This window comes from Ursus arctos, unplaced genomic scaffold, assembly GCF_023065955.2.
Source record: "Ursus arctos isolate Adak ecotype North America unplaced genomic scaffold, UrsArc2.0 scaffold_4, whole genome shotgun sequence".
Taxonomy (NCBI): Eukaryota; Metazoa; Chordata; class Mammalia; order Carnivora; family Ursidae; genus Ursus; species Ursus arctos.
In genome coordinates, this window is record NW_026623056.1 from 92,754,187 (window position 1) to 92,769,123 (window position 14,937).

The 14,937-nt window shown below is 50.4% G+C and overlaps 1 protein-coding gene across 9 annotated transcripts in view; it reads left to right on the forward strand.

Annotated features, from left to right (window-relative positions):
• TRAPPC10 (trafficking protein particle complex subunit 10) overlaps positions 1 to 13,351 on the forward strand; it is an 84,057-nt gene extending 70,706 nt beyond the window's left edge. For all 9 annotated transcript variants that reach the window (XM_026495348.4, XM_026495326.4, XM_026495382.4 and 6 more), the window contains 6 exons: positions 2,187 to 2,287; positions 3,658 to 3,784; positions 4,517 to 4,687; positions 8,849 to 9,026; positions 11,410 to 11,604; positions 11,941 to 13,351. In XM_026495348.4, coding sequence (XP_026351133.1) covers positions 2,187 to 2,287; positions 3,658 to 3,784; positions 4,517 to 4,687; positions 8,849 to 9,026; positions 11,410 to 11,604; positions 11,941 to 12,179 — 1,011 coding nt within the window. In that variant the 3' untranslated portion in view covers positions 12,180 to 13,351. The remainder of the gene's footprint in view (positions 1 to 2,186; positions 2,288 to 3,657; positions 3,785 to 4,516; positions 4,688 to 8,848; positions 9,027 to 11,409; positions 11,605 to 11,940) is intronic.
• The last annotated feature ends 1,586 nt before the right edge of the window (positions 13,352 to 14,937 follow it).

Below are 14,937 nucleotides of genomic sequence, written 5' to 3' on the forward strand. Positions count from 1 at the left end.
TGTTTCTGTTTTCTAATAATTAACTATCAGAAAGAGAAATCAAGCAATCTCATTTACAACTGCATCAAAAAGAATAAAATACCCAGGAATAAATTTAACCAAGGAGGTGAAAGACATGTATATAAAACTGTAAGACATTAATGAAAGAAATTGAAGAAGACACAAATACATGGAAAGATATTCTATGTTCATGGATTGAAAGATTTAATATTGTTAAAATGTCCATACTACCCAGCAATATATAGATCTAGTGTAATCCCTATCAAAATTCCAACGGCATTTTTCATAGAAATAGAACAAATAATCCTAAAATGTGTATGAAGCCATAATAGACCCGAAATATCCAAAGCAGTCTTGAGAAAGAGCAAAGCTGGAGGCATCATGCTCCCTGACTTCAAACTGTGTCATGAACACTATGGTAACGGCATAAAAGCAGATACACAGATTAATGGAACAGAATACAGAGCCCAGAAATAAACCCACATATATTTGATCAATTAATTTATGACAAAGGAGCCAGGAATGTGTCAATGGAGAAAGGACAGTGTCTTCAAATAAATGGTGTTGGGAAAACTGGACAGCCACATGCAAAAGAACGAAGTGGACCCTTGTCTTAAACTGTCCAAAAAACATTAACTCAAAATGGATTAAAAGCTAGAAGTTAAGACCTGAAACCATACAGTTCCTAGAAGAAAACTTAGGTGGTAAGCTCCTTGATTCTGGTCTTGGCAATGATTTTATGGATCTGACAACAAAAGCAAAAATAAACTATTGGGACTACATCAACCTAAAAAGCTTCTGCACAGCAAAGGAGACCATCAACAAAATGAAAAGACAACCTACGGAATGGGAGGAAATACTTGCAAATCGTGTATTTGACAAGGTGTTAATACCCAAAATGTATAAAGGACTCCTATAATTCAATAGCAAAATCCCCCACAGTCTGATTAAAGCATGTGCAGAAGATCTGACTATTTTTCCAGAAAAGACAGATGTTTGACATCACTAGGCAGGTTGGCAAAGATGTAGAAAAAGGGGAACCCTTGTGCCCTGTTGGTGGAATGTGGACCGGTGCAGCCACTCTGGAAAACAGTATGGAGGGTCCTCGGAACCTTAAAAACAGAGCTCCCCTACGGCCCAGCAATCTCACTACTAGGTATTTACCCAAAGAAAGTGAAAACGGTTACTTGAAAAGCGGTCTGCGCCCCCTGTTCACTGCAGCATCATTTGCAACAGCCAAGTCACGGAAACCACCTAAGTGGTCATGGTTGGATGAATGGCTCTGAAAACATTGTGTGCACAATGGAATATTATTCACCATAAAAAAGAAGGAAGTCTTGCCATTTGCAGCAATACGGATGGACCTGGAGAGCATTATGCTAAGTGAAGTAAGTCAGAGAAAGACAAACACAATTTGATCTCTCTTACACGTGGAATCTAAAAGAACTAAAATCAAGCTCATAGATACAGAGTAGACTGGTCCGTGCCCAAGGCAGGGGTGGGGGTGGGGGTGGGGGCTAGGAGAAAAGGGCGAACTGGGTTTTTTTGTTGTTTGCTTGTTTTTGTTTATAGTTTAAATAAGTTGAATCATTAAAAAAAAAAGACACGCATGCACAAAAACAGTAGGAGAAAAGGCCAACAGTCACGGAAGGAAGCTGGAGGCGTGGCCTGTGCCCTTAGGGAGTCAGTAGCTTGGCCCACACTCCAGCCCAGACTCCTCGCTGTTTTCTTACCTGTTCGTTGTCGTGTGCAGGGTTTGGATGACTCCTTTAATTTTGTAATAATTAATGATTGCTCACGTCATCGTGACAGAGCGACTAAAAGCATCTTGTCACCACCTCCTGCAGTGTTAGAAAACACGTCTGGCGTGGAGGCCATGTCGGTGTGGGAAGCTCGAGGCGGGCTGGGGGTGCTGGCCGAGGCATCTGCTCCCGAGCTTCTGAGACCATTCTGGTGTCTCGTGGCTGTCCGGCCACTTCCATGTCTATTTTTCTTGTCTGCGTATGTAGCTTTATGTTTCTCCTTTTTTGGTGCATGTGATTAATGGGGGTTTGCGTTCTAAATAAGAAGTGGAAGACCATCCCCCACCTAGGAAATCGGCAGCCACTGCTGACCTGGGTGGATGATGCGGTGGTGGCTGTGGTCGGGCGAGGTGTCTGAAGGCACATCCCTGTGTTTCTCCTCAGGTGTCCATTGACTGCCCGTGGTCCATCTACTCCACCGTCATCGCTCTGACCTTCAGCGTGCCCTTCCGGACCACACACTCGCTTCTGTCAGCCGGGACACGGTAAAGGCGGGCTCTGGGCCCTGCTCCTGGGCCACGCCGTCCTGAGTGCAGGCCCTTGCTGCTCAGAGCGTGGCCTCAGTGACGTGGAGTGTGCTTTCTTATGCAGCCGTGATGCTGTCGTCCACTTGCGCATATTCTCAGTGGTCCCCTGCTGCTCCGCAACAGCCCGTCCACAGTCAGGTGTCCCCAGCGGTCTCAAATTTGACCGTGTGCAGTTGGTTTGTAGGGTGTGGGATCCAAACCGAGTCCCCGTTTGATGACTAGATCCTTTTTCATCCCTCCTCCTGTTTGCAAGCCAGTGACCCATTGCTGAACTTGGTTCAGTTTTCCTTAGAAAGAAGGCCCACCATTCTGAATTTGACTGTTCGCATTCTTGTGGGTTTGTGTAACTCGTTCTCTGCCAGCTGCTGGTTACCTCTGGGGTGGGGATTTTCAGCTTCAGCACTGCTGACGCTTTGGGTCTGCGAGCTCCTTGTTTGGGGCAGCGGGCTGTCCTGCACATTGTAGGGTGTTTAGCAGCACCCCTGGCTCCCCCATTTTATGTCAGTGGCACTCCGCATCCTCCCCACCCCTCACTGTGACAACCAAAAATATATCTGGAGATGTTGCATGATGTCGCCCGCAGGGGCAGAACTGCCTCCTGTTGAGCAGCACTCACTGTTCTAGAAGCTGCACCGGATTCTGACTCAGCCTTTGGGCGAGACAGCTTGGAGGTGGAGGGAGCCCTGTGCTGCTTCCGTCAGCATTGGGACGCAGTGTCTGCTTGTCCCGCCGTCGGTGATGGTGTGCGCCAGGGCCCCTGGGCTCGGGGCCGAGTGTGGCCTTTCACTGTAGAATTCCTTTCACTTTCATCGGTTGATGATACTTGCATAAATTGGTCACCAAAATGTCAGCACTGTATTTAGAGAGGAACGTTACACTAGCAGCTGCTTTCTTGCCCTTCCTGTTCCAGGGAGGGGACTGCACGTATTAATGGCTAAAGACACCAGCACTTCTAAACAGAAGTTGGGGTGCTTTCTTTCAGACTCCTTCCTATGTGACAGGGACGGACGGGAACCCTGTGCTTAGTCTCTCCGGAAGCAGCAGTCACTCTCTCCGTCCTCACCTGCTGCGAGCCAGTTATGATCATGTACTAACGCTGAGTCAGAGACAGAGCGTTCTTTGATCCATTTTTCCTCAGAAGTAGCTTGCTTGGGAAGATTTGGTTTCGGGGGGCGCTTTCCCGTGCAACACCGGAAGTAGAAATCCAGGTAGCGACTGGTTCTTACTTTGCCGTGTCACTTTCGGTTCCCCAGAGAGGGTCTCCTTAACCAAAACATGTTAATAAAGTTCTTAAGTTTCAAAAGCGTATTTTTGTTTTTCTGCTTTAGGAAATACATTCAGGTGTGTGTCCAGAATTTGTCAGAACTTGACTTTCAGCTGTCCGACGGCAACCTGGCAGATCCCGGCAGTGGTGCTGACCTGCAGCTGGTACCGCTGAACGCCAAGTCCCCGCAGGTAGCCCTTCTCCAGAATCGAGCAGAAGGCCCTCAGCAGAAAACAGAGTGCGAGCAGGAGTGTGACGCTGGAGTGGCCAGAAGGTTCTGATGAGAACACGTTGTGTTTGCAGAGGGAGCCTTGCCCCACGGCAGCTGGCCTCCCCAGCGCTGAGCGAACAGCGCGAGCACGTCCCCGAGTGCTCGGAAACCGCAGCTGTGTGGCTGCGATGTGCGTGCTTGCGTTTATGATGGGCACTGCGTGGCATGTGGACGGATTAGGAGATAGAATGCTACTTGTATTTGTAGAAGAGTCAGACTGGTCCCACTGTACCACTGGTTTGTGTAACTACAGGCTCGTCCCTGAGCTTCATGTTGATTGCAGGGACGCGAAAACCCCGTTCCGCCTGGGCCTAAGCACTGTGCGCGCCCAAGGAAGAAAAGCTGAGTCAACTCAGCTTTGTAAAGGAGTCCTACTCTCGTTCACGCTGCCTGGCTAGTGCTGACCTTCCTGTTCCAAATACTCATTTGTCATGTGTACCCAGGCGCCCCAAAAGATGAAAACCTTTTGACCAACTTGGTCCAGTCTTCTCAGGGCAAGGTGGGCAGGTGGGCCCCGGTCGGGGCTGGGGCAGCGCACAGGAGCCGCAGGAGGCAGGGTGGTGGCGGACGGCTGGCCGTGCAGCTCGGGGCCCAGCGAGGACGGCGGGGTTGTCTGTGTCTGTATGTGCGACGACAGCGACTCTCTTTGCAGCACATCTCCAGCAAGCAGTCCGTGTTCTTTGTGTGGGAGCTGAAGTGGACGCGAGAGCCTCCCCCTTCTCTGAGTTGCCAGTTCTCCGTTGGATTCGCCCCAGCTTCTGAAGGACAGCTCTCTATCCCCTTAAAGCCGTACACTTACGAATTTCAAGTGGAAAATTTTTTTGTAAGTATTGTATTATTCGTGGTGGGGGTGTGAAGTGGCAACATGAAAGGTGGCATCTTAGTCCTTTTAATCTAAAAAAATCAGAGAAAAATCTTTCAGTATAAGCAACAGATCCAGGAACATAGTTAACATTTGGAGCAACTCAGTCGTTGGCTGCTTGTACGGTAGACACCCAGGTCCTTCTCATGTGATGGGTCTGGCACTCGTGCAGTCTTGCCGGTGGTCGCAAGATGAGTGTGCGGAGTGAAGACTCCAGGTCTCTGCTCCCTTTTTTCTTTCTCACGTTTAGAACATCCTGGAACTATTTCTTAGAGTCCTTTCATCCTGATCCTGGCTGCTACTCGGGGTTTGCTTTATCAAGGGGCTTTCTTTTTAAAAGAAAAACGGAAAATGTTACAGAAATTTCCTGAATCTGTATCGTGAAGATTCTCCTGTAACCCGTGCATCCCATGTGGAGCTGGAGGTGGCCTTGAGCTGGGCGGGGGATGCACTTAGATTTTGTGCCGGGTGAATCAAAACATGTATACACGATTTTGTGGTGTCCCTTTCCTTCACCTTACTACTGAAATCGCCAAACAACATCGAAGATGGGTTTGTGTTTAGAGCTCTTGACGTGAGCAGTTTTTGCAGTATCTCCTTCCAGCCCGAACGCAGTCGACCCTCCTGCTGTGTCAGTGTCTTGGTCAGCTGCAGCAGTCACCGGCGTGATCTGTCTCTCGTAGCACACTCATGCCTTTCCGACTGTTCCCAGCAGCGCCACACGAGATCGTCCCTGCGCTGGAGTCGCAGACGCTCGCCTGGCTTGCTCGCGCCGTGGTTACTAACGCGCTGGCGGCCTCACTGCTCCCCCCGGTCTGTTTTGCGTCCTCTTCAAGAGCACAGATACGGTTTTCTTTCGAACTGTACGAACTGAGTGAAGAACCTATCTGCTGGATTGCTGTTTGAAAACTGGGTACCTCTGAGGGCCGGACACAGGGACGCCACTTTTCTCAGGAAAGCTTTATTGAGTTCCGTCACTTATGTGCTGTGAGTTCAGCCATTCGAAGTGTCCACTTCAGGGCAGTTAGTCTGTCGCCCGAGTCGTGCAGCCATTCCCGTGGCCTTATTTTAGAACACTTTCATCCTTCTAGAAAGAAACCTGTACCCCACTCCCGGTCACTCCCCACCCTTGCCTCTTCTCAGGCTGAGGCGACCACTAACCCAGGGGCGGATCTGCCTGCAGAGTGGCCTGTTCTGAACATGGGACGTGCCCGGGGCCATAGTACGTGGGCGCCTTTTGCGACTGGCTTCTCTCCCCTGGCACCCTGTTTCCAGGGCTCATGCGTGAATGTAGCGCATACCAGACTTCATTCCTTTTTATGGATGTTGTGCGGATGGACCACATTTCCTTGCCATGTCTCTCTGGCTGCTGTCTGGCCTGTTTTCACTGTGGGGCCGTTGTGAATAATAACGCTATGGGAATCCCTGGGTGAGTTCTCTGTGTCAGATTCTCCTGGGTGAGAATCTGGGTGGAGTTGCTGGGCCATATGGGAACTCCGTTTAACTTTTTGAGAAGGTGTTGCTCTGTTTTCCAAAGGGATGTCACTTTATGCCCCCCAGCGACATGCGAGGCCTCCAGCTGCCATAGCCTCACCAGCGTTTGTCCTCGGCGTCCTTCCACTTCCAGCATCCCAGCAGGCGCGAAGTGCCTGTGGTCGCGGTTTTGATGTACGTTTCCCTGGCGACGAGTGATGCTGAGCGCCTCTCATGTACTTGTTGGCTGCTTACATATCTTCTTTGGAAAGCTGTCTATTCCTATCCTTTGCCATTTTTTAAATATGTAGGGTTGTGTTTTTATTCTGGAGTTGTAAGAGTTCTTTGTGGAGTCTCGACGGCAGTCCCTTGTCTTAGATGGTGGTTTGCAGATGCCTTCTCCCGTTCTGTGGGTTGTGTTGTCACTTTCTCCTTGGTGTCCTTTGAAGTGCAAAAGTTTTTAACTTTGATGAAGCTCACCTTATTAATCGTTTCTATTACTTGTATTTTGGGTGTACGATCTAAGAAATCTTTGCTTATCCTAAGATCAGAAAGATCTCCTCCTGTGTTTCCTTCTAAGAGTTTTATACTTTTTACATTTAGGTCTGTGATCTACTTTGGGTTCACTTTTGTGTTTGGTGAGATGTGGGGTCCAAATTCATTCTTTCCGTGTGGCTGTTCCGGTGTCCCTGTACCGTTTTTTGAAAAGACTGTTCTTTCCCCGATGGATGGTCTTGGCATCCTGGTTGAAATCAGTTGACCATACGTGTTAGAGTTTGTTTCTAGGTACTGCCAGCTGCTGCCAGATGGGGAGGCACCTCACTGCTAACTTCTGGTCCAGTACTAACCCCCATGCCCCCCAGCCACACTCCTCTGTCCCACTGCCTTCAGAAGGCAGTGTTTGAGGACATGCACTTGGGAGCACACTTGCCCTCATCATTCTGTCTCTGGGCTCCCTTCTGAGCTCCAAGCAAAGCTCGCTGTTCCTCGGCTGAGCTCCCAAACCTTCCAGACTGCATTCGCCCAGCTGGGGACTTCTTGGGAGCAGGAAGCTGTTCGGTCAGCCTCTCTGGTGCTGCCGTTCCCTCTGCTCCTTCACCTGCTTGCCATCCTCATTCCCCGCCACACGGATGCCTTAGCCCCTGGAGTTGCATACCAGTCATCTTTATGCCTTTGACCTTGGCAGGCTGCAGAAGGCCCTGGTGGGTGGGTCCCTTCAGATCTGTAGAAGTCTGTCCCACTCCCAAACAGATGTCACTGGGTGTTTGATGGGAAAAACCACTGAGCAAGGCCCATCCAGGACTACTGTTTAGCTCCCAGGAAAATGTTTTATTTTGGCAATAGCCTTTTTAAAATTCTAAAATTTATTTTCTTTGAACACTTTATAATACCAGTAGAATACTTCTCAATCGAGTTGTGCTGTAATTATTTTCTGTATGTTATGACTTTAGTAAATTAGCACTTGTTTTGTGTAGTACAGAGTGCTAGATGGTAAGCCCTGATTCAACAAAAGACCACAAGAAATTGGAAAAGAGAAGTTTATTACTCGCAGGTCCTGGAGGAAGTACATGGCATGCCTTGAGGGGCCCCACAGGGAGGTGAAGGCAGAGTGCAGACAGAGGGAGGCAGGACGTGGGCCATGTGCCTTTATCAGGGTCTGTGGGTAGAGGGTTCTGGGGTTCCCAGGCTGTGGCTGGACTGGTCGGTTCAAACTACGACTATGGGTTCTGGTAAGCCCCATGGGGCTCTCATCTAAGGGGCACATAGGGGGAAGGGGCTGGGGGGGGGCTGTTGATCACAAGGGTGCGTTGGGGAAACCCTGTCAGGAGCTTACATTTGCTTATGACCTGCGGCTGGTCTCTAGGGCGTGTGCTTGCGTGAGGGCCAGTGTCCGTGCGGGGCGCCCCACCCCCACAGCAGGAGCTGCCGAGCTGCACTCTGACGGGACCCTGAAGAAAGAACACTTACTTCCAGAGTAGACCTGCCAGCCTGTGTGGCGGGTGAGGCCACCCTCCCATGGGCAGGCTTGGGTCTTGCTTGTCCTAGGTGCTGAGGGCATCGGCGGGTGTGCGTAGGTGAGGCGGTTGGGTGCAGAGGTCACCGTGGAGAAGGGGACGTTTGGCCAGAGGCAGCTGTGGTACTGCACAGTAGCAGCGAGGGGGCGTGGCCTTTGCTCGTTGTGGTTCTGCTGCCGTGTTTGTAAGAGGACGTCCCTGTTTTTAGGGACACCTGCTGAGGTTCAGACGGGTGAAGCCACAAGTTCTCTGGGCTTTGCTTTCAGTGCCCCGGGCAGGGAAGTACATATTGATCTGTGGAGAGAGGGCAGATGGAGCAGAGGCTGATAATCCTGAGTCTGGGTGACAGGTGCGCAGAGGGCGAGGGCCCATCCTTGCTGCTGTTGGGCGTGCTTGGAAAGGGTCGGCATGAGAAGGAGGCTAAGGTGTTCGTGGCGGGGACTGGCCAAGGACGGGGTCCCTGCAAGGCGGTCGTTGCCGGGTGGTGCCCCGCTGCTCTTCCGGCTGCCCCAGCGAAGTGGCTGCCCAGCCCCTCCGTCCTCCTCTCGTGGCTGTGGGCAGCACCCCTGGGCCTAGAGTAGCACCCCTTCGGGTTGTTGATCCACTGGTGCTTGTCTCTCCCTTTCTTGTCCAGACGTTGTATAACGTGAGAGCTGAGATACTGCCCCCCGCGGGAACGGAGCACTGTCGGACAGGCTCGCTCTGCTCCCTGGAGGTGTCCATCACGAGGCTCTCAGACCTCTTGGATGTGGACAAGGATGAAGCACTGACAGAATCTGACGAGTATTTTTCGACCAAGCTTATGTATGAAGGTAGGTCTGCAGACGTCTTTTCCCCTGACTGTTGGGCTGCTCTAGTGCGTGAAGGGATGACGCCTTCTCTTCCACAGAGTGTAGTGCTCCTTGTCCAAAGAATGTTCTAGAATCAAAAAAGCTCATTTTTATTATATGGTGTGGTCCTAGGCTGGTAGGATGTTGGACTCGGTTCCTGGGGAGATTCTCAAGCAGTCATTGGGCCCAGTGCTGAGAACACCATGGCCCCTTCCCTCTCTGCCTGTGACTCAGGGTCTTCCCAACACTGTGGGAGCAAGGTCCCAACTCTGTCGCCCCGCGATCCATGTGTCCTCCAGGCCGGGCCCCTGCCCTTATCCCTCTGGCCTCCTTTCATCCCCAGCCCCCGACCCCCACCTGACACTGGCTCCCCGCCTGGGCTCCCCACCTCGCCAACCGCTCCCAGACACCCTGTCGCCGTCCGCCTCCTCTAGGGCCTGGGCTGCTTCGGGAGCAGCTCTCAGTCTGCGGTTTCAGGACCATTGATACTCTAAGAAATGGTTGAGGAGCCAAAGACTTCCTTCTTTAGTTACTTAAAAATCACAGTAAACACATTACATGACCTCATGCTTGAAAAAGAACTGTTTTCCAAAACAAAACAAGACAAAAAATACAATGACATTAATTTGCATTCTTTCGGCTCTCCCTGACATCAGGCTCCACGGAGGGGAGCTGGCTCGTCCTCCCTGCTGCACTCTCTGTGCTGACGGGTGGGACTCTGGCTGAAGGACGCAAGGGCGCTCCAGGGTCGCGTAGGTCCGTAGTTGGTAAAGGGAGGAGATTTAAACATCCTTCTGATGACCATGGCTGTTCTTTGGCTTTTCACCAAAACGTGACAAGTAGTACTTTTTCCAGGCCAGTTACAGAGTGGAATCTGAAATCATGGGAATGAACTTTTCGTACTCAGTTTCCTCAAATCCTTAGATCTGGCTTTGTAGTTTGAGAGGCCCTTTTACCCAGGCATCATTTCGTGGTGCCATGCCTCAGTCACTTGCGAAACATGAGATCGCAAACCTGTGCATGCCTTTCACTGGACAGGAGCACAGGCTGGCATCCGCTTCCGGCCCACGCAGGGCTCACCAGGGTAGTGCGAGTCCTGGGACACTGCCGGGCTTGCAGCGGCAAAGGCAGGTTTTCTGAGATTCTCACTCTTGATCGGTTTCAAATTGTATCATGGGCAGCTTCTTCGAAGTGACGGGCTCGTGCCCTTCATTTTTGAGACAACATCTGCCCAGTGCCCCAGATCGAAGCGCACCGCTGGCGCAGTCCCGGTGAGCTCGGGGGCCGGGGCCTCCCTAACGGTGCGCAGCTTCTCAGGAGTCTGTAATCATTTCAGAGTTAAAGTTAAAAAGATCTTTCCTTAAGGATTGGATTTAATAAAATTAATTTTGACTACTTCACAAAGGACATTCTTAAGTAGAACTGGCAATTTCTATCCTCAGGCGTGTGGTGGTGAGGAAGCCACTGGCACGACTCTCTGTGCACGGGGGGCCTCGGTTCACGCTCAGGCCACTGGTGCGCATGCAGCCTGGGGAGAGAGGCGGGAGTGTGACCTCCCGGTGCCCCAGGGAGCACCCTCTGAGAACTGCTCCGGCGTCTCCCCCCAGATGCCGCTTCAGCCTCTGCATGTCCTTAGGTACCGCGTGTCCCCAGAGGCTCCCCCGTCCCCCTCTGTAGGAAGCCGTCCCTCTGCCACCCCTTCTGTGCTGCCCAGGAAGCTTCTGGTCTGTGGAGCTCCTGGGCCTCCCCTGTGTCCCCTTGGCAGAGCTGCTGTCACCTCTTGGCAAGGCCATCAGGTCGTCGAGGATGAGGCTCCTGGCCTGCCGACTTCTGAGTGACCTCTGTGTTATGTGTTTGGGTTCCACTGAATTACACTGCAGTTGTGTTTTAATAATTAATGCTAATAACTGCCGTATATTAAGAATGTCTGCTGTGCTGGTAGAAGGGCTTTCCATACATCTCTTCCCATTCCGTCGAGAGGCTCGTCTGAGCGGCAGAGTTGGGATTGGGACCCCCAGTCAGACGCCACCACTTACTAGACCGCCTGCCCCCCTGCTCCGCCCCCCATTCCAGATTTAACAGCCAGAGCCCCCGTACTCTGGAAGTCTGACACACACGGTTTTTGAGTAAAATTGAATCACTGTTCTTTATTAACTTGATCAAACAGTGATTTTCCCTAAGCGTCTACTGTGCATCTTGTCGTTAAGCCATGGTGTCCTGTGGCGGTGCGGCTACAAGACAGTGAGGCATAGAGTGTATCCGGTCTGGGGTTTACACTCGCGTGTGGGACTATGGATGGCTCTTACCTTGGCGTGAATACTGAATGCCTTTCCTGGGGTCCAACCAGTGTCTCCCTCTGTTTCAGTGGTCGACAACAGTAGCAACTGGGCAGTATGTGGGAAAAGTTCGGGCGTCATCTCCATGCCTGTGGCTGCCCAGGCCACTCACCGGGTCCACATGGAGGTGATGCCCCTCTTTGCGGGTTACCTCCCCCTTCCCGACGTCAGGCTGTTTAAATACCTCCCCCATCACTCTGCGCACTCCTCACAACTGGATGCTGGTAAGGACTCTTGAAGAGGAGGGTGCACTCACTGTTGGAGTGAGAGCTCCGTGCGGGGAGGTGGTAAACTCGCCTGGTAGGCACCGGCCGGCTGATCGCCAGCGTGTGTTTGGTGCCAGTGGGGTCTAACACCAAAATCCCAGGCAGGGTTGCAAGTTGTAGGCACCTGCTCCAAAGCCTCCACGGGTCCTCTGAGGGCCCAGGCACTAGATTCTCCTTCAAGGGGCCTCCTCACTTACTCTCACGCACTGAAGGTTGCTCGGGCAGCTCGCTGCTCCCCGGGGTGGGTAACGGGTCCGAGTCGGTGGCGCATCTCACTTCCTGTGCTATTTGCAGATAGCTGGATAGAGAACGACAGCCTGTCGGTGGACAAGCACGTGGATGACCAGCTGGACAGCAGCAGCATCAGGAGCAGGGGCAGCGTGCACTCGGCCTCCAGCAGCGAGCACAAGGGCTTGCCCATGCCCCGGCTTCAGGCACTGCCGCCCGGCCAGGTCTTCAACTCCAGCACGGGCATGCAGATCCTGGTCATCCCCAGCAAAGATGACCATGTTCTTGAAGTCAGCGTCACATGACCGTGCCTCGGGTCAGCACACACCCAGGCCGGGTGTGAGCGCACTGGAAGGGATCCTGGCTCCACTGCTCTCTGAATCGTAACATTCTAGCGCTAACCAGACTTACGGTGATTCTGCCTGGCCACGGAAGCATCGGAAAATTTCAGTGTGCGGCGGTCAGCTGAGTTACAGCGTTCTTTTTGTGTTGTCCGTGGTGTAAGATGACTTGTTACTCTCATCTCCCCGTCCCTGTGTCCCTGTGCTGGCGTCCTCCAGTGTCCACCCAGAGCCCCACTCCCTTCCATCGCCCCTCCCTGCTCCCTGAAGAGCTGCACCGTGCTCCCTCACCTGGCCGCCTCCCAGTCTGCTGGTTCCTTGTGGAGTCCGTGTGCCTTCTGGGGAGCCACACGGCAGGCCCTGCCGTCTTCGTCGTCACACGTGTGTGCCTTCCTGGTCACACGGCTGCCCTCTAGATTCTGGACCAGGTGGATTTGTCAGTCTCCTGGGGGATAAAGCACCATCTTTTACCCAAGATGAGTAGTGTTTTCTAGAATAACACCCTGTTAGGGCAGGTCAGTGAGGCTGAGGGCTGGAGCGGGGAGGGAACAGAACCCCTTCTGTGCCTTGGGGTGTCACACTGGGTGGACCTGGAGCCTCCATTAGCTGGAGCCATCTTAAAGGTACTTAGGGAAGATTAGACCAGGGCCTAAGGGACAACTTGGCATTGAAATAGTTTAGGAACAAGTGTTTCTGGAACCCCTGTTCCCCATGATGTTGACTGAATGTCAATATGCACTTGAAATTAAATATGTATTTATTTTAATTATTATATATGTGGGGGTTGATACCTTTAAAGTCTTGATGTCATTCTCACTGTATAATCAGTATATTTCTTCTGCACCTTAAGTCCTAGAGGTTAAGAGGCTCCATTTCAGGAGAGACTGGGTGGGGGGACCCTCTTATTGTACTTCTAGTTTGGTTGTGGGAAGGACGAAAAGTCTTGGAATATTCTCTGCTGGTCCACAAAATTGAAGTCATACCATACCAATGGATTAATTTGCTTTTGGTTGTAAATTTAATTGTACATATGGTTGATTTATTATTTTTAAAAGTACAGACTAACTGATGTAATGTTTATGTATAAGTTGCACCAAAAATCAAGGACAAAATAAATATGTGTTTGTTTTTACTGGTGTGAGAGTCACAGCTTGTAAATAAGTGTTGGGTATATGCAACCTTTTCCAGCCTCCAAAGCAATGTATTTTTGTACATAAGAAATAGGGAACTCTTACTTCCCTGGGAAAGTGTAGTTGGAATCGAGCTGACCGGACTGATGCAAGCAAGTGTAGTCAGGTCCAGCAGAGGGTGCGGGCTCACGGAAATGACAGAACCTCAAGCATGGGAGCCCAAGAGGAAAGGGGCCTTCGCAGCAGCAGCCGCCGCCGGTCCTGCTGGCCACCTGCGGGGGAGAGGCTGGCGCGGTGGTGCGGCGGGGAGTGGGGGCCCAGGGGCAGCTTGGAGTAAATAGAGCAGTTGTGTCCATGCTTCTGTGTGTTGTCTTTTCACTCACTCAGCAAATAAGGTGGTGTGATTCCCCCCACCCCACCCCATGTCTTTTTCTTTTACAGAAATTGGAAATGTGTAAAGAAGATCAATATTGGTGTGTTTAATTAAACTTTTCAGAAAATTATCTTCCTTAGGTGCACTTTAAAACTAATAAACTTGGTCAACTAGTTAGGCAAATTAGAACTTCAGAATCTAATGGTAGATAGGCTAGGGTTTCTAAAATGTTTTATTGTAAAAATTGATGATCGCCCTACAGATCTGCCAAGCCCTGTGAATGAAGAGCTCTTTGAGATTTGATTCTGTTGGAAAAGCCTCACACTGTCTAATGTGGCTTTCCCTCTCACCCTCTGGAAGGGGGGGGGGGTGTGATTCAATGGTTACCCTATTTCTGTTTGATTTTTTGTGTCTGGGTTCTAATCCCAGGATGAAATTCTCTAGTTACATAATATACTTAGAGGGAAAAAATGAAGGAGAAATCCAAAATGTTCATGGTGGTTTCTTACTGTTTGCAATTTGTATAAAATCAGATTTATTGCAGGTTTGGTCCCCCCCCCGCCCAGTTACCCAGAAGATCTTTTGCAACCTAAGTTACGCGGGTAACTCTTGTTTTGTTTTGTTTTGTTCCACACAAATAAAAAATATCACCTAAAACTTCATCTTTTTTTTTTTAAAGCAGTACTGGGATTTTTGTTGTGTCTAAAATAAAATAAGGCCTATGTGTTTGAGACAAGCTGGTTTTAATAAAGATGTAGCAGCTGTTAAATAATTGTGAAGCCGGCTATTGAACGTGTGTCTAAAGCAGAACATGCAGCCGTTTTACACATACTGTAGAACGTGTAACTACTAGCCAATGGGAAAGGAGATAAGTTATAATTTTGGTGAATTTCATGGGGTTTCCTATGATTGGAAAAATTATAACTTCCGATTCTAATGTGGAAATTGTTGTATTTAATCTGAAAATGACTTTTACCTACAGTCCATTGTCAGCACAGCCGGTCGTGGGTTGGATCCCTATACTAGTAAGTCTTGGTTGATATCCCAGAGTTAGCAGAGACAGTACACACAGGCTGCGATTCAGTTTTTCTTTACTGCTTAAAATAAGATGGAGTTATAAAATCAAATTAAAGAAACTCTTCAGATGTGTACATAAAATGAAAAGTTATACTACTTTTTAAAAGAACAGACTATGCTTATCTAACTGTTTTGCTGTCAA